Below are 26133 nucleotides of genomic sequence, written 5' to 3' on the forward strand. Positions count from 1 at the left end.
GACACTTCAACTGTCTATTTATTCACTGATTAAATGATTAGAAGTCAAATTCCTGAGATGAAGTCATATAAATTATCCTCATCTATTCAAGTTCTATTATGTTAAGGAAATGGAAATCTTTCCACAAATAAAAAATTCTGTCCTTGGGTTGGGGTTTAGCTCCAGTGTAACAGGTAACAGCACTTGCCTTGCATGTGTGAAGCCCAGGGCTTGATTACTAATACCATTAAAAAAAAAAAAAAAAATCTTTAAAATTTGCCCTATCTGTAGATCTCTCTGAAAATTCTATTGATTCCCAAATTTCCAACACAAACTACATATGGTATCTTGAACTAATTGTTTTTATTTTATTGTTCTCTTATTTTACTCACTGTTATATATAGGGGGTACTAAGATAGATGAATTCACGTATGCAGAAAATTCATCAGTAGCAAACCAATCAATATGCAACTATTTTCTAATCTTCTCCAAGATTCTAGCTAACAGACAGTATTACACTATCCCAGTAATCCTGGGTTGCTGCAAGAGCACTAGACCACCTTCAAAGTTAACAATGGTTGAAAAAAGATTTTCAGGAAAGAATTAGTAATACAACATATGCCCTCCTATTTCGTATGCATTACTTTTTGAATTCTCTATATTAAAGCTTCTATAATGGTCCTAATTACAGCTAGTGTTTAATATATCCAGATGTCTTTTCTAAAAGAATAATTAACCCTCTGCCAAAGAAAAAGGGGGAGGGGGCAGGAGAAGTAAGTCCTAATCCAAAACTTACCTCCTCTAGAATTTCTGCGTTTATGCTCTGAGGTAGGCAGTGTGGGAATATTACCCTCTTCAGTTCTTTTTCTGGAACCAAAACTTTCCTCTGTACTTTGCTGAAAGAAGGGAAAGATGTCTATCAGTATAGTAGAAATGACTAAAACCAGGGGATGTAGCAGTTCCATTCTGGCTCACCAGTGTGTGCAACACAATGGGTTATGCACAAGAACTCTAGAGTTCACAACAGTCATCAAGTAAAGCAACACAACTCTCTTCAACCCAGTATGAGCAAAGCTAGGAGAATCCCAAACCTGGGGGTAGGGGACAACGACCTCTGCATAAAGATCAAAACTGTTTTTTAAGAGTATTTATCTGTACACTAAGAGTATATATGATCTGTATAAAGCCTCTAGCCTACCACAAAATTAGGCAATATTTCAGAAAGTATGTGAAACTCTCACCATTTACCAGTATGATTTTAAAACTTCCCCAGGTTTGAGGAAACTTTAGGAAATGGCCTAACATGAACTTAAATGCAACAAGCCTGTTAAAATTTTAATAAAGCCGCTTTCTCAAACACCTATATACATTATATACAATCTCTCTCGCAAACACACAGGCACACACAAACCCAAAGACAATGCAACTGGAAGAACTGAAGATCAGAAGTGCTACATCCCAAAGAAAAATTCAGAGACTGGAACTCTGTTATAGGCAGAACAGAGAAGGTTCACTCTGTCCCTGGTCTATGAACTCCCAAGGACCTTTCTTATTAAATTCTTCCCACATTTGGGTAAAGGCCTTGGGAGTCCAAGATCCACAGGTACAGAGAAGGGGCCACTCTGTACAACAAAATAAGTCACCGTGTGGTGATTTTACCTTCAGTTGGTCTTGACTTGGAATATCCATACTGTGATCCTGTGCGAGAGCGAGAGTCTGAGCAGCATCTGGATAGCAAGTAAAACAAAAGGAAAACCTTCCCTGGTAATAACCATTCTTTCCACACAAAAAGGACCTCAGCAAACAACCCTAAAGCAGGACAAGACTCTCATTTTGAAAGAAAAAAAGGAAAAATCAGCACTGATAAAAATGACAAAGACCAGCCTGGCATGGTGCTACAGGCCTATAATCCCAGCTACTCACAAGGCTAAGGCCAGGCTGAGGCTGGAGAATTCTAAGTTTGAGGTCAGCCTGGGCAACTTACTAAGACCTCACTTCTAAATAAAATGTATAAAATCACTAAACTATAGTTCAGTGGTAGAGTGCTGGCCTAGCATGCACAAGGCCCTGGATACTGGAAACTCACACCATTTACCAATAAGAAAAATAAAAATAACAAAGACCAAGATAGGCCACGTTCAAAATAATACCAAAATATAATCTGGGGAGAAGTGAATAATTACTAAAATGGCAAGTTTTCGATTTTTTATATGAAAAGTGGCCCCAAACAATAAGAGTATTTTTATCATTGCTTCCTTTACCACCAAATTTGCCTAACTTCAAACAGCATCAAAGATTGGTTTTTAAAATTTAATTTGGCCTGGAGTTGTGGCTCAGTGGTAGAGCACTTGCCTAGCATGTGTGAGGCACTGGATTTGATTCTCAGCACCACATATAAATAAAATAAAATGTTTATCAACATCTAAATAAAATCTTTTTAAATTTAATTTGTTTTTTAAGAGTTAGAATATAAAATCTGAAAATCTGAACTTCCTCCTACTTGCTTTTAAGGCAACAGAATCTCCAAGCAAACCTATAATTGTGTCAATGATGACTTTTGATTTAAATTTCTATCATCTGAATATAGATCTGATTTTTTCACAAATACTTATTTTCCCCAGTTACTACAAACATTTCCTAAGAAAGAAGAGAAAGCAGACAGAAGGTATTCTCAAGGCTACTTAAAAAAAAAAAAAAGAAAAAGAAAAAATTATTCTAGAAGAGAGAAATTCTTAGATATTGTATTAGCCTAAGACAGAAATGTATTCCAAGAACTTACAAATTTCTCAAGCCGAATACAAGATAAAAAAACTTGGCTACAGAAAAGAGAATGTAGATCTGAATCATCCATTATATGAAGCTGTTATCTAATGGAAATGCACCCAAATAAGTCAATAAAGTTCATCAGTCACTACCAGGTCCAGAGATAAGATATTTACAGAAAATATCATCCTCATCTAACAGACTGCCAGAGGAAAAAAGAAATCCAGATTCTACAACTGGTCCGATAATTCAGCTGTTTTGCACAAAGCAAACATCTTCAAAACTATAATTTAAAGAACATTATTTCTTGAAGTATTTTTATATAAGCTAAGTGGCAAAAAGTTCAGAGACAGCATTTTACTGACTACAAGTGGTCCTCAAAGCAATTTGTATGATTAACATACAATGCAAGTGAAACAGGTCTTATAAAGCAATTCTATTATTGTCATTTATACTAATAGCCTTTCAACCTTGCTTAGGCTAAAACAATTATAAGCAAAAACACAAAGAAACAAAAAAAATCTAGGAAAGTCACAATGTAAAAAGAAATTTTTTAAATAAATAGTTTTCGATCTCCAGTACTACAAAAATGAACAGTTTTGTCGTATCTATTTCATTGTATTAGAATACTTGGGGAAACTTAAAAAAGAACCACCTTCAGGTTGGGGATATAGCTCAGTTGGTAGAGTAGCCCTGGGTTCAGTTCCCCAGCACCCCCCACCCCCTGCCAAAAAAAAAAAAAAAACACTTTCATTTTATATATAATGGCATTCCCTTCACCATCAAAATAAAGGTCCAACCTAACCCATTAGCAAAGGTGTAGATAGTTATATGGAAAGCACTTATTTGTCCTTTCAAATAAAACACATGCAAATTTATGAAAATCAACAGAGATGGCCAACGACAAGCACTAATACAAGGGCAAATCCGAGCAGATAATCAATCAAAGTGACGTGCGGGGCAATTTCCTGGTTTTGATTATTGCACTACAGTTACAGAAGATATTGCCATTTGGAGAATCTGGGTAGAGTATATGATAACCCTGTATCATACTTTCGCAATTAATAAAGTCTGGAATTTTTTCAAAATGACAAGTTAAATAAGGAATAAAAAATGTTTTAAATTAATGTTCAGGGGAAAGAAAATGTGTCCAAAAAAAATAAAAAATAAAAAAGGATGGAGGTGGGGGGGTTCAAATTCTGTTATAGGCAAAGGTTAAAGAGACGTCAATGTGTGGCACAATGGGTAGAGAAAGAATCAGTGTGTTAGAATTCATTTACCAGTGAAGTCTAATACTAGGCAAATCACTCATTCTTAAAAAAATAAAATAAAAAATTAAAAAATTTTAAAAAACATTGTTTCTTTAACTCTAGACCTTCCTCACATGGTTGATAAATTGAAGTGTTAGCTGAAGGAATAATTTTTGTGATATATGACATATTAAATTCTGCAGAGAAAGTACAAGAAAAAAACGGAAAAAGAGAATTATACTCACTCCACATTTCAGAAACTAGATCAATGAGAAAAAAAACTTACTGAAAAAGTAGGTTAGAAATTTTTAAATCCTCTGTATATTTCAAGCATTAATGACTGTAACAGGGAAGGAACATTATTTCACAAATCGCTGATTTTCAATAAAATTGCCCTATCACTTGCAAGGCTTCTCAGACAGAAACTTAGACCTACATCTCTAAATGGGTGAAGTGGACAAATGGCTCAATGAAACAAACAGGCTTCAAAAGTCCATGTAAGGCTGGGGATACAGCTCAGTTGGTAGAGTGCTTGCCTGTCAAGCACAAGGCCCTAGGTTCAATACCCAGCACCGCCAAAAAAAAAGTTCAAAATCACATTTCAATGACAGCAAACCCTCTTTCCTGGACTTTAGGAATAAATCTTTATTAGGAATTGATTATTTCCAATCTATTTACTTCAGCAAACACAGCCAATCTAAAGAGATTACATAATTTGAGCTTTCTTCAAAGAGCAATGTTACCTACAATCTAAATCACAAAATGGCTTCATGTAGGAGTGGAGAGGGGAAGTTTTCATTATTTGGAAATGATAGGGTTACATTTCAAGCTGACAAAATGGCTTCATGTAGGAGTGGAGGGGGGAAGTTTTCATTATTTGGAAATGATAGGGTTACATTCAAGCTGTATCCTATTTATTTACCTATCTCTATCATATCACTACTTTGGAGTCTTCAGACTCCAAAGCAGCCAGTTTCCTGAACACATCTAATAAATTCAAAGGGCAGTATTTAAAAGGTCTAGAATCAAGCAAAGGGTTAAACAAATTGACATTCAGAAAACAGATTACTAAAATCATTAGGTGGATGGTTCTGGGGGACCTTTACAATAGATGGATCAGACTGACAACACCTAAGGTGCACAGAATCTTAACATGACTGTAAGAGTCACGCAGACCTTACATGAATGATATAATCAAATGACAGTACAAAGCACCACCTATGAAGGTCTCATGCCAAAGAAATTTAAACTTGAATCTATTCAAGCACTACTAGCACAGGAAAAACAGGGTGGCTAAAGAAACAAGTTAAACATTCATAAGGATACAATCTCCAACTCCTGAATGTGGGAAATTCTACAGGACAAATGATCCATTTCTTCAACAAATAAATGACATGATGACAAAAGAAGTGTTCTATACCACAGTAGGGGTGACTACAATTAATAATTTATTATATATTTCAAAAACAGAAGAGAGAATTTTTAATACTTTCAACACAAAGAAATGATAAATGTTTGATATGTACTGATTTGATCACTGCATATTGTATACATGTGACAAAATACACTGTACCCCAAATACATGTACCTTATGAACACACATGTAAATTTTTTTAAAAAGTTGGTATTAAATAAAGTTATTAATTAAAATCAAGCCAAACACACACAAAAAAAGGAGGTTTAAGTTTTATGAATTAAACAAATATAGTTATATATATCAACCAAATGTAATGTGTGAACTTTGTTTGAATCCTGATTTGAACAAGCCAAAAATAAAAGGTATTTTGAGTGTTGGGTATATAGCTCAATGGTAGAATGTTTGCCTACCAGGGTTGGGAGACTCTGGGTTTGATTCCTAGCAGAAATAAAAATTAAATTTTTAAAAATATAAAAATTTTCAGATAATGGTGGAAATAAAACAATAACTAGCTTATTAAATGGGATTATGGAATAATTATTCTGTTGGGTATAATAATGATGTATCCATGTTTGAAGGAAATGTCCTTATCTGTTAGAGATTTTTAAAAGTTATGTCTAAATAAAGTAAACATGACAAAATGTTCACAACTGCTAAGTCTATGTAGGTATCTGCCTATTTTCAGTGTGTTTGAAATTTTTCAGTGAAAAGTTTAAAAACATAGTAATAACATTCTGTATGACAGTATATATCCCTCCCAGTCATACCAAAGACTGCACTCCATTTCTATTTCCATTCTTGCTTTCCATCATTTGCCCCCTTAAACTCAAAGCTATAATATAGACTTAAGAAATATGTGACATACCTGTAGTGGCAGTGGTTAAAGTGATAAGATTCTTTCTTAGCATATCATATAGAGGGCTGTAAAAGAGATATAATAAAAAATTAATAACCCTAAATGCCACTGTGAAGATGCTGGTCGTATCAGTGGTTTTCCATTATATATTAAATGTATCTCTGATATGTTATCTCCCAGCTTCCACTATTAAGTACTGAGAGATGGAATCCTTTTCCCAGAACTGCTTTTTAAAAAAAATCAATCTTAGGGGCTGGGATTGTAGCTGTGGTAAGACACTTGCCTAGCACATGTGAGGCACTGGGCTCAATCCTTAGCACCACAAAAATAAAGGTACTGTTCCATCTATAATTAAAAATATTTTTTTAAAATACACATATAAATAATCAATCTTAAATATTATGATGTAAATGCCCAGGCTCTTGTGCTATGCCCCCATTAAAAAACTGATTCGTTTCCAGATGCAGTAGCATACACCTGTAATCCCAGTGACTTAAGAGGCTGAGGCAGGAGGATTCCAAGTCCGAGGCCAGACTCAGCTACTTAGCAAGGCCCTAAGCAAGACCCTGTCTCAAAATAAAAAATTAAAAAGACTGGGGATGTAGCTCAGTGGTCAAGTGACTCTGGGTTCAAGCCAAAAACAAAGCACAAACAAAAACACCTGGCTCAATTCATACTGTCATTAGCTACCAGTTACCCAAGTGGGGATATTTCCTTTAGAAAGTATTCTTTTCTTTTAGGAATTGAGTTTTACATTTAATTGGGGGGTGAGGGTGGAGGAAAGTCTTACCAATATAAAAAAATGAGCTAAAAGAAAGTAGTCATTACTAAGCTACAAAGAAAAGAGAACACTGGTTTCTCAATGGCTGACCAACCAGCTTGACCTAATGCAATACACCCCATGCAAATGAGAAAGTCAAACACAGGTCATCTTAGTTCTATGATTCTGACTAGGCTCACTATCAACCTCAAATTGTCCTGCAATTCTACATTTCTTTGATCCGCTCATCTCTCCTCCTATCTCTAATAATTACTTCACAAAATCCTAACCTAGCTACATCAAACTCCCTCCTACCTGCACAATACCCAATCTGAAGCTCTCCTTCAACTAAAGCCCTCTAAAGGACAGTGCCCACTGGCTCTCAGCTCAAATGTCACCTCCTCCGGAAAACCCTAATATTCTAAATTTCACACTTCTAGCTTCATGTACCTCTTTTCTGTAGCATATTTGTAGCACAGTTTTACCATGTATTGGTGTGATTATTTGATTAAGAGGGAAAAGAACATCTATTCTTTTTAAGTTCTAAAAATCAGACTCTGTTGCTCACTACTATATTCCAGTGCCTAGCAAACATATGCCAACGCTTATATATCTGTTGAGTAAAGGAATAACCATTAATAACCTAAGGAGATTAAGTAGACAGACATAAATACTCAAAAAGATACACAATCCCTAACTCTTTCTACCTTGGATCTTTCACAGAGAAGCTTTGACGTCCCAGTAGTTCTCCCAAAAGATCTCCACCACAATATACCATATGCTGCTCCTGTTGATCATAAAGCTGCTTCACCATTATATACTGGCCTAGATAGTGCATTACCTGCGTGGGAATAAAATATCATGAAATGATCTGTCCAACTGCTAGTTTGCTAGAGAAAGAGAGAACACATTTACAAGACTGTCAGTGCACTGACAGTATAAAAAGGGGGACAGTTCCCAACTACAAGGTTCGTCCACTCATTATCCTGGGCATCAATAGATCCAGACTTTTTAGCACAGAAATGTGCTGAAATGACAGTGAAAAAAGTGATGACTCTACTTAATATTCTCACTAGTCCAAATGAAGGGGTGTGTTCTATTATTAAAAGCAGTAAGCTTTAAATCTGCCAGAGCCATAAAAATATTTTCTAAGCCCATAGGCATATAAATAACTAGGTTTCAGATATATGTTCACTTTTTTCTTTTTGGCAAATGCACAATGTTTAATAAACTATCAAGCACTATATCTGCACAAAATAGAATCTAGGTATTTAACAAATAAATACATATTTATTTTACGTTATTTATTTTTCCCCACAGAGTTCACAAAATGGAAAAGAGTAAGTTCATGATTCAAAACTTAAAAATTACCCTTTAAAATGCAGTGGAGCATTTCGTATAACTTTTATTATGTCATCCAGGTTAGAACATTTTGTCAATTGACCTGTCTGCATTTTATGATAAAGAAAACTAATGAAATCTACTGAAAAGAAATATTTTCTAAAGATAGATTTGAAAACGAAAATTTTTTTACATAATTTTTTTACAGATCACAGACAGACTTAAAGCAGCTATCTTTACTTTATACCCCAATTTTTTAAGAATTATTAAATATCTGCATAGAATTTTCCTAAAACTATTCTTACCATATTGGAGCAATGATGCTCCTAATAATACTTCCAAATATATATTAATGGATTAGCTGAGATCTCACATCTAACCTATTAGGGGACAATAAGATGGAGAAAAGCACCTACAAGAGAAGTTCTTTATGTTCATCCAATTTTCAGGAAAAAATAAACTAAGTATATAAAATAGGATCTCCTAAAACACTACTCTAAATTTACATATAACACTCTCATTATATCATCTACCTCAATGCATACACTGAGAACCATGATTTAACAATAAAAAACCAGAAAACTCCCCTTTAGGGACAAGGTAGGGTCATGGTTCATAAAAGCTTATGATGTGGGCTGGGGTTGTAGCTCAGTGGTAGAGGGCTTGCCTAGCATGCATGAGGCACTGGGTTCGAGTCTCAGTAATATCAAAAATAAAATAAAGGTCCATCAACAACTAAAAAAAAATTTTAAAAAAGCTTATATAAACATAGGCAACCCTGATTTACAAATGAAGAAGATGGCATAATTTGTCCTAACAACTTTAATGATAAAAAAATTCAGACATTAATAACAGTTGGTAGTTAAGTCTTACATATAAGGATTCTAAAGATACAATGCAAAACAACACACTTAATTTAAAATAATGAAGGGGTTGGGAATAGAGCTCAGTGGTACAGCACTTTTCTAGCATCAACAAGGCTTTGGGTTCATTCAATCCCCAGAACTGCAAAAAATAAAATGAAGGAAATACGGATATTATATAAAGATCTGAAATGCCTCCAGATTCATTTCTTTGAGAGGCATAAAATATTTCAGGAGTATAGCATGGGGAGTTTTCAAGGAAAAAAAAAGTTCAAGATTTTATTTTCTCTCTTTAGGAAAAGTTAGATATCTACCCTTTAAATGCAAATAGTTTAACATTTTAATATCAAGTCTTTTCCACTTAAGAAATTCAATTTGTCTTTGTTTCTAAAAAAACTTCAGAAGTTAAATAAGTTATTTAAATGTGTAAATGTTTAAAATAACTCGGTTCTCAGAAGAGCATCTGACACATTGATAACGGAAACACAATTGCAACACATTCCTGCCTAAGTAGCATATCTTGTAAATCATAGTGTCATTTTTTAAAATTTGTACATGTTTTGCATTTTAACTGAGATCAATGAATTCATGGTTAAGCTTATTAGATACTTCAATCTGAATTCTAAAGAAAATACAAAGTTCAACTTAACAGTCATTAAAACAATTAAAGTCACCTCCCTCTAGTACCTCAGAGTACAACTCTTTCTCATCTCTGATTTCAGAACTATTTGCTGGTTTATACTATTCAACTGTTCTTAAAAACTGAGAATTTTCATTGATGGCTTACCTCTTTAACAGTGAACATTTCACCTTGTGCACCTGCCGCCTGCAGAATCTTCAAAAGTGGCAATTTTGGTCGTACCTGTGTAAACATGAAATAAATTTGCTATTTACATTTCCATTAGATTGGTCTGAAATCCTGTGGAACAAGAAAATTTCCTTAAATACTTTTTCTTTTTAAACAAACTCTGGAAGACACTTACCACCTAATAATGTACAATCTATTCTGTATAAATCCTAGTCAGTGAATACAGCTATGTTCCTCGATTCAATTTCCTACAAATTTAAATAAAAACAGGAATGACCAATAATGATTTACCTTACTGATTCGTTCTGGAGAGATTCTGCAAGCACTGTCAGATGCTGAACACTGGGCAGAGGTGGAATATGATGTCATTTTGACTCTGAAGATACTGCAGTTTGTTGATAAAACTAAAAAGAAATGTATATATAGAAAACTGTCTTTAGTATTAAAAAAAAAAGTCGAAAGAAGTAAAAATAAAGACACATATAACACCAATATCAGAGCATTCTACATGAACGCAAAATACTCATGCTGATGTTCTCCATACCTTCTAATCACTTTCTAGTTCAGATCCTACAAAAACTTAAAAGAGTTTAACAGAGACTAAGAACCATCTATGTCTTCCTCAGGTGATGCCTGAAACAGACACAGGTTTGGGTATGCTCCAACCTCCATACTGATGTTAATGAGCAAATTGTTTCAGCTGAAAAGTCATTCACAATCATCACTTCCCCAGAGGATATCAGCTCCTCTTCTTGGGGAGGTGCTCAAGACCCTCTCTAGAAAACAGAAGTAAAACTGGAGAATTACCAAGGTAAGATTTCAAGTGCATTTCAAGGAAAACCTCAGGAACATGTTGGAACATGTCTCTACAAGGAACCAAACAAAAGTGAGAAGCAACATTTTTAGTATCAGTTAAAACAGCTTTTGAATGTACCAAACATAAAAAGAGTATAGCTGGGGCTGCAATTGTGGGTCAGCGGCAGAGCCCTTGCTTGCCTAGCATGCATGGGACACTGGGTTCGATCCTCAGCATCACATAAAAATAAATATAATAAAGGAATTGTGTCTGTCTATATCTAAAAAAAAAAAAGCAAAGCCACTAAACACTTAAAAATGGGTTAAACCAAAATGGACATATATCATCAGAAAAAAATGCAACAGGAATTGAAATAACATTTTAAGTTATTCATACTCTACTTCTTAAAAAAAAACTATAGAGGAAGAAAATAAAATTTTAAATAAACTGCATAAACTGCTTGAGTTTACCTTCAGGTTTTTTATAAATAGATGACACTCAATTAGTGAAATTTGTGACTTAAAAGTCATATCAAGGAAAGGGTGAAAGGAACCTAGAAAAATAAACAAATGCACTGGCTGAAGCTAACAAAATTCCCTATTCTTCGGAGAAAGCTAAACTATAACAAAGTATAAATTCCTCCTTGCCCCATTAGCTTCCCTTGTTACAAAACAGGAAGTCAAATAGGATATAAGCACAACTTAAATCTTTAAAGTTGGCTTTTAATTTGTATTTCAAATCTTACAAATATAAAACCAATTGTGATCCCCTCAAACCAGCCAGTCCTATAGTCTTCCCTATGTCAATAAATGGCAACTCTAACTTCTAGATGTTTAGGTCAATAACTCTCAAAGCCATTCTTGACTCCTCTTACACTCCACACCCAGCCCATAAATAAATAAAGCTTTATCTTCAGAATATATCCAAAATCTAATCACCTCTCACTATTTCCATTACTATATTCATCTAATCCAAATCTCTCTTAATTGCATCAGGAGATATATGAATAACAAACTCAGTCTCTCCTATATTCTCCCTCAACAGTCAATACAGACTTCCATGACTTCCAGGCACCAATTATGGGGATTTGGGCCCATCAGTAACTAACCAATTTTGCAGCAGACCCAACTGGGTATCTCCTAATTTTACCTGGAGAGTGTCAGATTCCACAGACTGAAGGCTCAATCCCACCAGACTGCCCCTCACTGCCAATGCTAATCAAAAGCTGCAGCTTGTTTTACCTGTGCTTCCAACTGACTAGCTATAAATCAGGATTCCCACAACCCACTACTCAGGGTCAATTAATTCGTTAAGAGTACTAGGGAGACCACACCTACTGATTTATTACAAAGGATACCGATTAGCATCAGATGGAGAAGCAAAGGGCAAGGTATGTGGGAAAGGGTAAGAAGCACACAATCCTTCAGAAACCTCGGCTATCAAAATTATCCTTTTGGGCTTTTATATAGGCTTCATTACATATACGTGATTGGCATATCATAGGCATCAATGGCTGTTGGTGATCAATTTAACCTTCAGCCCTCCTCCCCTCCCCCAAAGACTGCAGGGTGGGGCTGAAAGTCCCAACAGTAATACTGCCTTAGTTTTTCAGGTGACCAGCCTCCATCCCTTAGCTACCTAGGGGCTGCCAGTCATAGGTCAACTTGTTAGCATACAAAATGACATTTATCACTTTGGAAATTCCAAGTATCACTGAAACTGTATGCCAGGAAACTCAGATTAAATTTTTTAAAAATTTACATACACATACATACACGTGTAAGTGTGCATAATATCATGCATCCTGAAAGTTTTCCGACTTTCCCTGTCCTTTAGTTCCTATCCTCCTTTTGTCTTTGCTTAAGTGTCAGTCTGTCCATGAGGTCTCCCAGTGACCAACCATTTTTAATAAGTGCAACTCCCAACCCCTAAATTCCCTTGTCTCCTCTCCTGCTTTGTTTTTCTCCATCCTTAGTACAAATCAATATACTATACATTTTAATTTACCATGCAGAACATAAGCTCTAAGTGGGCAGAGATTTATATGTTTGTTCATTAACATATACCCAGTGTTAGTATGTGCCACGTCCTGAGTCAATTCCCAGCACTGGGGGAGAAGTGTGTGTGTGTGTGTGTGTATTCACAGAACTTAAAGCTGACAACTATATAGACTGTAGAGCAACATTGTGGATGGAAACATTAATAATAAGAGTGCAGGCATTTTTCAAAAATGGCCTCTCCAAAGAACCCACCTAATGGATCTTTTAACTTACGTAAATCAATAGAATACAGTGGATGAAAATGAAGTAATTCCAGGCCTGGTTGCTTCATTTTGTGGTGCTCATAGAGGTCCCTAAAATCTGCTACTTTATTACAAACACACACAGACACAAAAACACATGGAGAGGTAAAAGCCCAGTTGTCCAGCTGAACCCAAACTTGTAGCCATACCTCCCAAAACACCACATCTTCCAGCCCACTGCCACCTGACAAAACCTGCGTGACAGACCCCAAGTGAGACCACCAGTCTTTTCAACTCGGCCTATCATCCAACAAAAACATGAAAATTAAATAAAATCATTGTTTTAACTACGTTTTGGATGATTTATGACATAGCATTAGATAATTCAAACAAATGGCAGACTCAGGCACATACATAAACTCCTTTAATAGCTAAAAAGCCCTAAGATGTAGGTACTATTATTTTCATTTTGCAGATGAGACAAGAGAAGCATAGAGATGTTATCTGCCCAAAATCACAGAATTAGTAAGTTCCTGGAATCAAGATTTCAAACTAACAGAGCAAGCCCTGCTCAGCAGTAATTTTATACAGAATTAATCACAACCCTTTCATTCAAAACCTAACTCCATCTATGGCCCATTTCATATATGTTCATCATCCATGTATGGTCCATTTTTGCTTTATTATTTTTAATAATGCAATAAGTATCCAATGAACTAGGACTGTGACAACAACCTATATTTAACCATAATATATATCCCCATTCCATTCCCCAACCTCAGGGCAACAATCACCCTGAATCCTCTTTTCATTCTCATGCTTTAGCAATTTACTGAATCAAAAGGATTCCTAAAAAGTATGTATTTTTAGTTTAGTTGCTCTTTTAAAAAAGCGGGATGCTATATGTAATTAAGAAATTACTGTTTCACTAGAATAGACTAATCCCTGCCCAGTACGATGGCACATACCTATAATCCCAACTACATGGGAGGTTGAGACAAGATCACAAATACAAAACCAGCCTAAGAAACTTATAAGACCCTGTCCCAAAATAAAAAATAAAAAGGGCTGGGGATGGAACTCAGTGGTAAATTACATCAATCCCCAGTTTCATAAAGGGGGGAAAATTTAATTCCTACTGACATGTCACCCTAGTTCATTTATATTTTATTTTTTATTATGGTGAAGTGTATGTACATAATTTACCACATACCATTGGGTCAGTGCATAATTTACCAAGTGCCCCTGGGTTCATTCCCCAGTACTGGAAAAAAAAAAAATACAAAAGGATTTTAAATGTTTTCACCAGAGAAGTGACAAAAGAGTAAATGTTTAATCTCATTTAAACATTATATAATGTATACATATATCAAAACATTACATGGTATCCATAACTTTTGGTTTCATGTCAGTTTTAAAACTTCATAAATTTTTTTTAAATGTTCTGATACTTTTTCTTTTAATCCATCAATGTGAAATTGTTTCATTTATGGATTTCTTATAATAAACCCATGTATATCTGAAAAAAAAACTTGATTTTTATGTATACTATTAGCATGAATTTGTTAATATTTTGTTGAGGTTTTAAAGTCTTTTACTTCACCAATGAGTTACATCCCGTCCTTTTTTTGAGGTAGAGCCCAAGTTGCTAAGGATCTTGCTAAGTGGCCTCAAACTTGCAATCCTCCTGCCTCAGCCTCAGCCTCAGCCTCCTGAGTTGCTGGAATTACACACTTGTGCCACTCTGGCTCTTCTTCCACTTTTGTCTTTGTGTGCATTTCATGACCTAGTTAATTGTACCTCTCTTCTCTTGACCAATCTTGTTAAAGATTGTCCGCTTTAAGTCCAAAAAAATATTGGCTTTGATTTTCTCTACCTTCTTCTTTCCTCAAATTTCTTCTGATCATTTCTTGATTTCTGAATTACCTACTTAGCTTATTCTTTCTTTTATAACCTGAATACTTAAGACTAAAATTATCCACCCCCCAGAATTTTATTTATTTGAGACATGGTCTTACTATGTCACCCAGGCTGGTCTCCAACTTGTGAACTCAAGTGATCCTCTCTACTCAAAATTCCAGGTAGCTCGGACTACAGAAGTGTACCACTGTGCCCATCTTGGAATTATTTTTACTTCAGTCCACAGGTTTCTCATTCTAAATTTCTTATCACAATTTTCTAAACCCACGAGTTACAGTGATAAGCCTCTGCATATTGTATTTTTCCTATTTATGTTTTTGAGGTACACTTCTGATTTAGCTGCAGTGTGATGAGAGATCATCTAGAGCATGAAACCTATCTCTGAAATTATAAAGACTTTCATCCCAGCCTAGGAGATGATGTATTCTGTAACAAATGCCTGCAAAATTCTATGCTCATTAGGTTAAGCTTATTGGTAAAAATCTCACATACCCTTGCTACAAATAACAGAAAAGCAATAAAAACTCTCAACTATAATGATATTCCATTTGTCCACTAAAAGACTTTTAATCAGAGGTATACATGCTTAAAATTTTATTCTTGGTGAGCTGTCATTAATGTACTCATTATCATTACATACTGATTCTTTCCATCTCTGTTAAGATGTTCTGTCTTGAGGTATTTTTTCAATCTTATCAGTATGATCACATCAACTTCTTTGGTTAGTGTTTCCAGGTATGTCTTTTCCCAAATTTTTACTTCCAATGTTTACATGTCCTTATGAACTTTCGGTATGCCTCTTGCAAAAAGCATATATCTAGAATGCGGGATTTTATAAACTTTTCTTGTAAACTTTTATTCTTTAATTGGTGAGTTTAGTAAATCTGTTGTAACTAATATATGTGGATCTATTTGTATCATAATTCTGCATTCCAGTTTGTCCTATCTTTGCTTTTAAATATGTACTTACCTTTTAAAAAAATGTTTTCTCTCTGCTAATAAGTACTTTAGCACTGTATAATCTGGACTTCAGATTCTGGGATATATTATCCCCCCCTCCCCAGCCTTTAAGACAATAAACAATACAAAGTGATCTAATCCCCTTTGCTTCATGTCTCTTGTAATGATTCCTGAGTTCGAATTTCTCAATGCTTCTTCTAGTACTGTCTTTAATACAGCCAGCAGAACTTTCAAAACCTCATATGTGTGAGTTTTTTTTGGGCACTTAACCACTGAGCCACATTTCCAGTCCTCTTTTATTCTGAGGCAGGGCCTCAGTGAATTATTGAGGCTGGTTCTTAACCCAGGATCTTCCTGCCTCAGCCTCCAGAGTCACTGGGATTTACTGGCCCTGAGAATACTTCATTTCCTACTTAAATGAACATGGTTGGCTACAGAACTCTAGGTTGCTTCAGTACTGTGAAAACTCTTTTTAAGTCTTCTTGCATTTAGTCATACTGCTAAAAACTTTGATATTTTGCTCCCCTGTAAGTGATCTGTTCTGAAATTCCAGTACTTCTCTTTTGCTTTGATCTTAATTTGACTATTAAGCTAGGACTTAATTTGACTCACCTAGAAGTAGGTTTTCCTGATTTCTCATCTTCAGCATTTTAAAGAATCAAGCTTTCACAATTTTTTTAATTCTGAAGGAATTATTCCATTAGTTCTCCAAGCATTTCCATTTTATTTCTCTAGGACTTCTATTAAATCATCTACTCCATCTCTGCTTTTTCTATTCTTTTTCCTTACTGTGACTTTGATTTCTCAGTTGTATCCATTCTGTTATGCATCCCGTGTATAATAGAACCACTGTATTCTTCATGCCTATTATTTTGTTTCTCAGTCCCTGCTTACTATAATTTCAAGTTGTTAGCATCTTCCCTCATTTCTTCTAGGATGACTATCAGTTGCTAACTTTAAATTTTTCATCCATCTGTCCTAATGTTTCTGTTCCAAATAAGTCTACAAATTTGCTCTTAAAATATCTGTATCCTTCAACTGTATTTTCTTGGAGATCAGATACTCAAACAAGCAAAGCACAAGGGGGAAATCCAGACTCCAGCTCCTCATCAGCCCCAATAAACTAGAGAAAAGAAATGAGCCTGAAATAGAAAGCCCCAAACCAGAATCCATGCAATCACTCTTCAGAGTTTCACTCTTTGTTCCCCAAGGACAGAAGCATGATCACAGGAATTTATCAAGACCTAAGGACAAGGGACAAAGAAGAGACTGACTGAAGCTAAACACCACCTGACTTCAGTTTTTTTTTTCTCAACTCCTCACAAGCATGGGTTCCTGTAACTCTGATTTATACCTGAGGGGAACTGAACGAGAAATCTCTGACATGGGTGTGGAAAAAGGTAACTCCAAGGTAATGAAGCAGGAAAGATACAGGAGCAGTATTCCCACAGTTCCCTTTCCCCATAGTTTTACTCTCACACAGTCTTGACTTTCTGACACTTATTTCAGGCCAGTCCTCCCTTCCCATCAGTTCAAAACAGCCCCCATCACCCATTACTTCTCACAATATTTTCCCTTTATAGTTCTTCAAGGGATGACTCTGGGGAAGGGAGCCAGCAGTCATTCTAGTTCAGCACTGAGGTGGGAACAGGAAAAGATTTCTTGGCAGTTTTGAAGAATTTAAACCACAGTGACGGTTTCTTACATTACTATAACACCTGGTAGAAAGTGTTGGGCCATTAAAAAGATAACTAATTCAAGAACCAAGGAACTTCAGAGCATAAGAAATTAATTTTGGGGCTGGGGAGATAGCTCAGCTGGTAGAGTGCTTGCAAGGCAAGCACAAGGCCCTGAGTTCGATCCCCAGTACTGCAAAAAAAAAAAAAAGAAATTAATTTTGACTGCCATGCAGAGGCCAAATGGCATAAAAGAGATAAGAGAGAAAGGATTTTAAAATGGGAAAATACTGGAAAGAATGAGCAAAGACCATACCAAGGACATACATAAGAAATGAAGACAGTGGTGAGCTGGTGAGCTTTAGAACTAAAAGCAAGATTGTCCCTTTTCCACTTGAAATCCCTTTTGAATACAACAGGGTTAAGTACCTTTACCCACTTTTTAAAGAGAAAACAGAGACTTAAAAAACTCAGTAGCCAGACGGGCATGGTGGATCAGCCCATAATCCCAACAGGAGGCCAAAGCAGGAGGATTTTGAGTTCAAAGCTGGCCTAAGCAACTCAGTGGGACTTTCCCTCTAAATAAAATACAAAAAAAGGGCTGGGGGGCTGGGGCTATAGATCAGTGGTGGAGTGCTTGCCTTGCAAATATAAGGCACTAGGTTTAATCCTCAGCACCACATAAAAACAAGTAAAATAAAGCTATTGTGTCCATCTACAACTAAAAAAAAGTTTAAAAAGTGTCCCTCCCCTCCACGTGCTGGGGATGTGGCTCAGTGCTTAAGTGCTCCTGGGTTTGATCCCCAGCATTAAAAAAAAAAAAAAAAAAAAAAATTCAGGTAGCTAGTCATGCATATGCCTATAATCCCAGTGACTGGGGAGGCTAGGGCAGGAGGATTGCAAGTTCAAGGCCAGTGTTAGAAATTTAGTGAGATCTCTGACAACCCAGTGAGACCCTGTCTCAAAATTAAAAAAGAAAAGTGCCCCTGGTTTCAATCCCTAGCACCCACCCCTGGGGGCAGGTAGGCAGATTCTATAGCAGCATCTGGGCCCTGCTTACTAGCTTGCTACTGCTGGAAAGATAAACATGGTCTAGCCCCTAGTCTTACCTTGTACTGTTCTTCCCTTTCGTTCATTGTACCTTAGCCAAAATGATTTCTCCATTTCTCAGTCTTTGCTTCCTGTTTCTGGGGTTTGAACACATAGTTCCTTCGTCTGGAACACTGTGAGTTCTGTGCAACACTGACTCATCCTAAACCTTCAAGTTTCAGGTTAAATGTCACCTCAACAGTCATCAATACAAGGTTGGAGCAAACAGATCACCTGACCCACCCCAATCTTATCACTAAAAAGGTCATTTCTCACATCATGTTCTTCCTGATGTCAAGCAATCAACACCACCTAGTAAGTATATATTCTTTTTTGTTTGTCTGTTTTGGTACCGGGGATTGAACCCAGGGGCACTGAACCACTGAGCCACATCCCCAGTCCCTTTTATATTTTATTTAGAAATAGGGTCTCAATGAGTTGCTGACACTGGCTTTGAATTTGTAATCCTCCTGCCTCAGTCTCCGGAGACATTGAGAATATAGGCATGCACCATCAAACCTGGCTAGTAAGTATTCTTGACCAAAAAAACACAAAGAATTCAAATCTAGATCGAGCTACTAACTACAAGTTTGTAAGGAAATAGAGGGTGGAAAAATAAGTAAACGGTACTGAACGGAGACCATCAGTCAAATCCAGCATGTAGAAAATACTGTAGAACCTGAGCTCTGTAGAGGGAAGGTTGAAGTAGATTCTGAGGAATTGTTCAGAGACTGAAAAAACAAAAACCTATTCAGGTATGGTGGCACACGCCTTTAAATTCTAGCAGCTCAGGAGGATGAGGCAGGAGGAACTCAAGTTCGAGGCCAGCCTGAGCAACTTAGAAAGACATTGTCTACAGGGGCTGAGGTTGTGGCTCAGTGGTAGAACGCTCACCTAGCATGGGTGAGGAACTGGGTTCGATCCTCAGCACTACATAAAAATAAAATAAAGGTATTGTGTCCACCCACAACTAAAAAATATATATATTTAAAAAAAAAAAAAAAGACATTGTCTACAAATAAAAAATTAAAAGGACTGGTGATGTGGTTCAGTGGTAAAAAAGGAAGGAAATGGGAAAGGGGTGTAGCTTAGTAGAGGATCTGCCTAGCACATGCAAGGCCCTGGGTTTGATCTCCAGCATTTCCAAATAACAATGATGGAAGAAACAGAAAACAATATTGCTTTGAATAGGTTATGGTTTTTTTTTGTTTTTTGTTTTTTGTTTTTTTTTGATACCAGGGATTGAACTCAGGGGCACTCAACCCCTGAGCCAGATCTCCAACACTATTTTGTATTTTATTTAGAGACAAGATCTCACTGAGTTGCTTAGTACCTGGCTCTTGCTGAGGCTGGCTTTTTTTTTTTTTTTTCCCCCGGTGCTGGGGATCGAACCCAGGGCCTTAAGGCTATCTCCCCAGCCCTGAGACTGGCTTTGAACTCAAGATTCTCCTGCCTCAGCCTCCCAGGCAGCTGGGGATACAAGTTTGCATCACTGCACCTGGTTACAAGCTTTCTTGACTGGTTTTCAACTTACTTTCCATTCCATCTTGGTATTCTCCAAGTCTCCACTTCTACCACTCAACACCATTATGATGGCAATCTGTTTCCTGAATTTGACTAGCTCCTTTACCACTCACCTCTCAGAGTTTTTAGCATTGACTTTTCAGACTAAGTTGTACCCCAATAGGCCTAACCACTCCCCCAGAATTAATGAATAGAAAATAAAACAGTGCTTAACAAAGTAAAATTTTATACCATGGAACCTGTTTCTGTTATTCCAAGCAGCCAACACTTGCTGAACATGCCTGTAATCCCAGCTACTTGGGAAGCAGAGGGAGAAAAACTGCAGTTTTGAGCCAGCTTGGGCAACTTAATGAGAGAGACCCTGTCTCAAAATAAAAATCAAAAAAGAAAAAAGCATGGACCACAAAAGTGGCTCACTGGATAAGTGCCCCTGGGTTCAATACTTAGTAGGGGAAAAAAAAAAAAGAAAGAAGCATGCCGGGCATAGTGGTGCACAACCATGATCCAAGTGACTCCCGAGGCTGAGGTAGGACAATGGCAAGTTTGAAACCAACCTCAGCAATTTAGCAAAGTCCTTGCAACTCAGCAAGACCATCTCAAAATAAAAAATAAAAAGGGCTGGGGATCTGGCTCAGTAGGCAAGCACTCCTGGGTTCAATCTCCAGTACCCAAAAAATAAAAAAAAATAAAATAGGTTGTTTTTTTTGTTTTGTTTTTGTGGAACTGGGGATTGAACCCAGGGGCACTCTACTGCTGAGCTACATCCCGTCATTTGTCTTGTTTTATTTTTACAGACTGCATTTCGATTCATTGTATACAAATGGGGTACAACTTTTTATTTTTATGGTGTGTACATGACCTAGATTCACACCACTCATGTAACCATGCACTTACACAGGGCCACCATCTTTCATACCCCCCGCCCCCTCCCCCCTCTCATTTCCCTCTATGTAATCCAAAGTTCCTCCATTCTTCTCTTACCCCCGCCCCCCAGTCATTTGTTTTTGTTTTTGTTTTTGAGACATGATCTTGCTAAGTTGTCCAGGCTGGCCTCAAACTTGTGATCCTCCTGCCTCAGTCACCCAAGTAGATGGGAATACAGGCATGCATCACCATGACCGCCTGAAAAATGAATATAAAAAGGGGTGGAGGTGTAACTCAGTGGTAAAGTACCCTAGGTTCAATTCACAGTACCACCACCCTCTAAAGCCAACATTTAAGCACTTTTGTGTCATGCACTCTTTAAAGCGCTTCACATAAAATAACGCATTTACTCCTTAGGGAGATGCGAAGAGGTAGACAGTACTGCCCTCAACTGCAGAAAAGGGAACTGAAGCAAAGAGGAAGATAACATGCCCCAAATCATGAAGTATAAGCACTTTGGCTGCAGAAGCCACAACTCTTACCCTATTACCTATTACTGTTTATGTGTAGCAGGTAACAATATAAAATTTATTTTTCACTGGGTGTATTGGTTAAAATTTGAAACTCACAGTCTTAGTGCTTGTCCTTTTGCTTTTTCCAAGACTCAAATATTCTTACTCATTCTTCCACCTAGGTCAAAAGTCACTTCCTTAGTCAAAGTTATTCTGAATTCCCAAGGGAAGCTAAAGATGTCAAAGCACCTCTATTAAAACACTTACTTGGGGTGAGGATGTAGCTCAGTGGTAGAGAATATGCAAAACCTTGTGTTCAATACTAGCACCAAATAAAAAGAACAACCAAAAAACCCCACTTATTATTTTTTCATCTGTGTCCCTACTAGAATGAAATCAGATAGAGCTATAAGTTTTATTTATCTCAGTGATGATAAAAGAGTGGTTTCCACCCTATATTTTGTCCAAGAGATTCCTATATAACTCATTTTAAAATGTCTACCTTAAAAGATAAGTATGATTTTAAGAGTAAAATAAAAATTTATCAGATGGAAGCAGAACTGATCATTCTTATCAATTCTTTAAAGCTGTAGGACTTCTATTAAATACCAGTTTTCAACCCTTTCAACTGGCATATGAGAATGAAAACAATTTTTCCTTTAAATTTTTTTTCTTTTAAAAAAGAAACTACTAGCCAGATGATTAAAAGATGAAAAGTGATGCTAAAGTACACTCCAACAAAATCTGCAAAACAAGAAGCCAGGAAATAACTTAAAAATACATCAATGGGAATCTGGTTAAAGAAACTGTTGTACAACACTATAGCACAATACTATGCAAGTCTTTTTTTTTTTTTTGGGTGCTGGGGATGGAACCCAGGGCCTTGTGCTTACAAGGCAAGCACTCTACCGAGACTGATCTATCTCCCCAGCCCCCTATGCAAGTCTTTAAAAGAAAGAATTTTATATATTTATAGAAAGCAGTCCATGATATCTGAAAAACTGGAAGTGCAGGAAACACATACAAAATGGTTACCCTATGGTTTAAAAATGTAAGAGTACAGTCAGAAAGGATAATACATCAAGCAGTTAACATTAGCTAGCCTGGGGGGCTGGGTTAGGAATGTTGGACTGCTAACTAACTTCACACACTTGTGTATTCTGCACTTTTAGGACTTGTGATGCTGGGGCTGGCGTTGTGGCTCAGTGGTAAAGCGCTTCCCTAGCGAGGGTGAGGTTCAATTCTCAGCTCCGCATAAAAAATGAATAAATAAAATAAAGGTATTGTGTCCATCTACAACTAAAAAAAATTAAAAGAATAAAAAAGGACTTGTGATCCTGACCAGTACGGTGAAATAAATACTTGTAAACTAAAACACGGTTTCATATTAGGAAAGTATGAGGGAGAATACTTCTGAACTGACATGTCCTAACACTTAATACCTAAAAAATTCCAAGTATCTCTGACACACACAGTTCCGCGTGCCACCGTCCTTAGGCTTCGTGATTCCTAACATCTGTCCTGATGAAGAGCAACTCGTTTTCAAACTTCAGAAAGTGTAATGGCCACCGGGTTGTACTCTCGGGTCCACACCCCGGAGCCCCACCCCATGATATGGTTTCGCTTAGCCCGGGTGTGGCCCCCTAACGAGCATTTTTCAAACAAGCATTCAAACGAGGCAGAAGATTGGCAGTCTACGACGATTAAACCTTAAGCCACGCCAACCTCATTTTCCCCGTCTCCCTCTCTCCCTCCGCTTTCCTCCAGAGCATCCCGGTATTCCTCAGATCCTGCGTCGGGTTCAGCTCTGCAACTGGGCTACTTGAGTTTTAGGTTTCTGTCGGCCTCCCGCCGCCTCCATTTTCTCTTCAGCGGGCCCTCGTCCCACAACCCTTCCCCCACCAGCCTTCCTTCCGCCCGGCGCGACGGTTCAGCGCCGCCACCCACGCCTCAAGTTCCTCTGCCCGCTCCCGCGCTCCAAGGCCCGCAGAACTGCCCGCCCGCACCGAGACCAGCTCCCGGCTCCCACCTCCTGCTCCAGACCTCCCGGCACCCCGCAGACAAAACCCGAGAGCCACACCTTACGGTCGCCCCATGAGTCGCTCCCCCTCGGAACCCGGGGGGGAGGGGTGGCAGTCGCAGGTCCTAGGGCCTCGGCAGCATTTTGAAACGGCGAGGAATGAGGGCGCAACTTCCGTCCTCCTAACCCCATCTCCTACGAGAACTTCCGGTGAGGCCTCCGGAAACCATAGATGGGGCAACTGGAGGACTTTAAGAGCTAGAAAGGCTGAACTCTCTACCATAGAGTAGATCCTAGCCCGGGGAGAGAGTAACGCACCTGGGCGACTGAAAGTTGAGGTTGCGAGAGAAAACATTTGGGGGAACTCGTAGGATCTTGTGGTAGTCACAGAAGGATCATAGGAGATCAAAACACAGGGAAGGGACGGAGTTTAGGAACAGAATCAGGAGGCCTCGCCTCGTCCGAAAATTACATACGCTTCCTTGCCAATCGCTAGTCCTTACGCCCCAGGGTTGGCGGGAGAGGGAAGACAGCATCCAGTGTTGTCGCTAATTGGGGGAGATTAACTGCAAGTTATGTGGCAAGTGCTAAAAGAGAGGTGCCAAGAATAGTGAAAGGGCGCTTGCTTGGATCACACAACCAGATCATCTAGTGTGATCTCTCCCAAAGCCAAAGAAGCGCTTTCAGCAAGGCCCGCAGGCTGACTGTCTTCGACTTCTGCCGCCTCCAGAAGGGGGGCATTACCCCTCCATTCCTAATTTCTTTTTTTTTTTTCTTTCTTTCTTCTCGCATTCACTCCCCTCTTTGTACTGGAGATAGAACCCAGGGGTGCTTTATCGCAGAGCCACATCCCCAGGCCTTTTTATTTTCTGAGACGGGGTCTCGCTAAATTGCCAAGGCTGGCCTGGAATTTGTGATCCTCACGCCTCAGCCTTGGAAGTGGCTGGGATTATAGGCGTGGGCCCGGCCCTCATTTCATTTATTTCAGGATGATCCTGAGATTTGGAGGGTGTTCTGAACTGAAATATTTTGCCTTGCAATTTCTTTAGTTGTAGCTCAGTCCTTTGGAGAACAGATTAAGGCTTTCTTGTTTCCAATATGAACAGCTACCAATTGCTAACTCCAACCCTCTCTCTTTTTTCTCTGCAGGATAAAGCCCTCTAAGTCTTATAACTATTTTCTTTTTTTACATTACTTAAGAGTCTCCCGGCCACACTGATCGCTATCTTCTGGACAAAGCACTTGTTTGTTCTATTTAAACGTGGCTCCCTAGATAGATGCATGCCCATGCAAAAGAAAACAAGGCGATAACCTTCCTTAATTTGCAAATTACACCTTGCTCTACTTCTAGACAGTAAAAAGAATATAAATGTAAAAGAGAATAAAGACTTGATAAATACGTTGAATATTTATGGTTAAGAACGACTGTTATCCCAGCTGCTCAGGAGGCTGAGGCAGGAGGATTGCAAGTTCAAAGCCAGCCTCAGCAACATCAAAGCACTACGCAACTCAGTGAGACCTTCTCTCTAAATAAAATATAAAAAAGGGCTGGGGATGTGGCTCAGTGGTTGAGTGCCCCTAAATTCAATCCCCGATACCAAAAAAAAAAAAAAGAAGAAGAAGAAGAAGAAGAACTTTTTCCATGATGACTGACAATGATTTTTGATTAATCATTCATCTTCCAGTATTGTTCTCCCCCACCTGCCCCTTTGACACTGGAAATTGATCCCAGAAAAGCTTGACTACTGAGCTACAGTCCTAATTCTTTTTTTTTCCTTGTCCTTTTTATTTTTTTTTTTTATTTTTAGGCAGGGTCTCACTAAGTTGCTGAGTGTCTTGCTAAATTCCTGAGGCTGGCCTTCAGTTTGCAATCCTCCTGCTTTGTCATCCCAGTCTCTGGGATTTCAGGTGTGCACCATCACACCCAGCTTACAAATTACATTTTTGCTCATTATTGTGAAGTTCAGTGATATTAAATTGTGAATGTTGTCCAGGCTGGTCATGAACTTTTAACCTTTTAACTTTTTTCCTCTGCTTCTCTAGTAGCTGGGACTATAGGCATGTGCCATTATAGCCTGACTGCATCACATTTTTTTTAATTCATTTCCTCTTTTCATATTTAAGGACTGGGATATATGTAGTGGTGGAGTGCTGACCTAGCATGAGGTGTGATCATATGCCCTAGATGAGATCCCCAGCACTGAAGAAGAGGAGGAGGAAGAGGAGGAGGAGGAGGAGGGAGAGGAGGAGGAGGAGGAGGAGGAATATTTAGGTGTTTACGATTTTCTGTTGTTACAAACAATTCTGCTGGTGACACTCCCTAATTTGTCTCCATGTGCACAGTAAAGAGAATAATCGGGTCATAGACCGTATGCATATTGTTCACTCTATTATGCCAATGTGTTCTCCAAAGTAATTGTAGAAATATACAATCCGGGCACAAGTGTATTAAAATTCTGTTGCTCCACACCTTTGCCAATCATCAGCATTTTC

At 37.8% G+C, this 26133-nt stretch overlaps 1 protein-coding gene across 13 annotated transcripts in view; it reads right to left on the bottom strand.

Annotated features, from left to right (window-relative positions):
- The window catches only part of MDM4 (MDM4 regulator of p53), a 32665-nt gene extending 8282 nt beyond the window's left edge, over positions 1-24383 (bottom strand). For 4 of the 13 annotated variants that reach the window (XR_013758345.1, XR_013758346.1, XR_013758347.1 and 1 more), the window contains exons 1-7: positions 23706-24382; positions 10329-10441; positions 10017-10091; positions 7733-7866; positions 6275-6330; positions 1639-1706; positions 776-875 (exon numbers count right to left, since the gene is read on the bottom strand). Coding sequence is in view for 10 of the 13 variants with exons in the window: in XM_079107363.1 (XP_078963489.1) it covers positions 776-875; positions 1639-1706; positions 6275-6330; positions 7733-7866; positions 10017-10091; positions 10329-10441; positions 23706-23832 (673 nt within the window). In the remaining 3 variants the exon portion in view is untranslated. Of the gene's footprint in view, positions 1-775; positions 876-1638; positions 1707-6274; positions 6331-7732; positions 7867-10016; positions 10092-10328; positions 10442-21737; positions 21799-23345; positions 23592-23700 lie in introns of those variants that run through there. The other 9 variants (XM_079107359.1, XM_079107360.1, XM_079107354.1 and 6 more) reach the window with 9 other exon arrangements.
- Positions 24384-26133: the final 1750 nt, after the last annotated feature.

Source organism: Sciurus vulgaris (genome assembly GCF_902686455.1).
Source record: "Sciurus vulgaris genome assembly, chromosome: 12".
Taxonomy (NCBI): domain Eukaryota; kingdom Metazoa; phylum Chordata; class Mammalia; order Rodentia; family Sciuridae; genus Sciurus; species Sciurus vulgaris.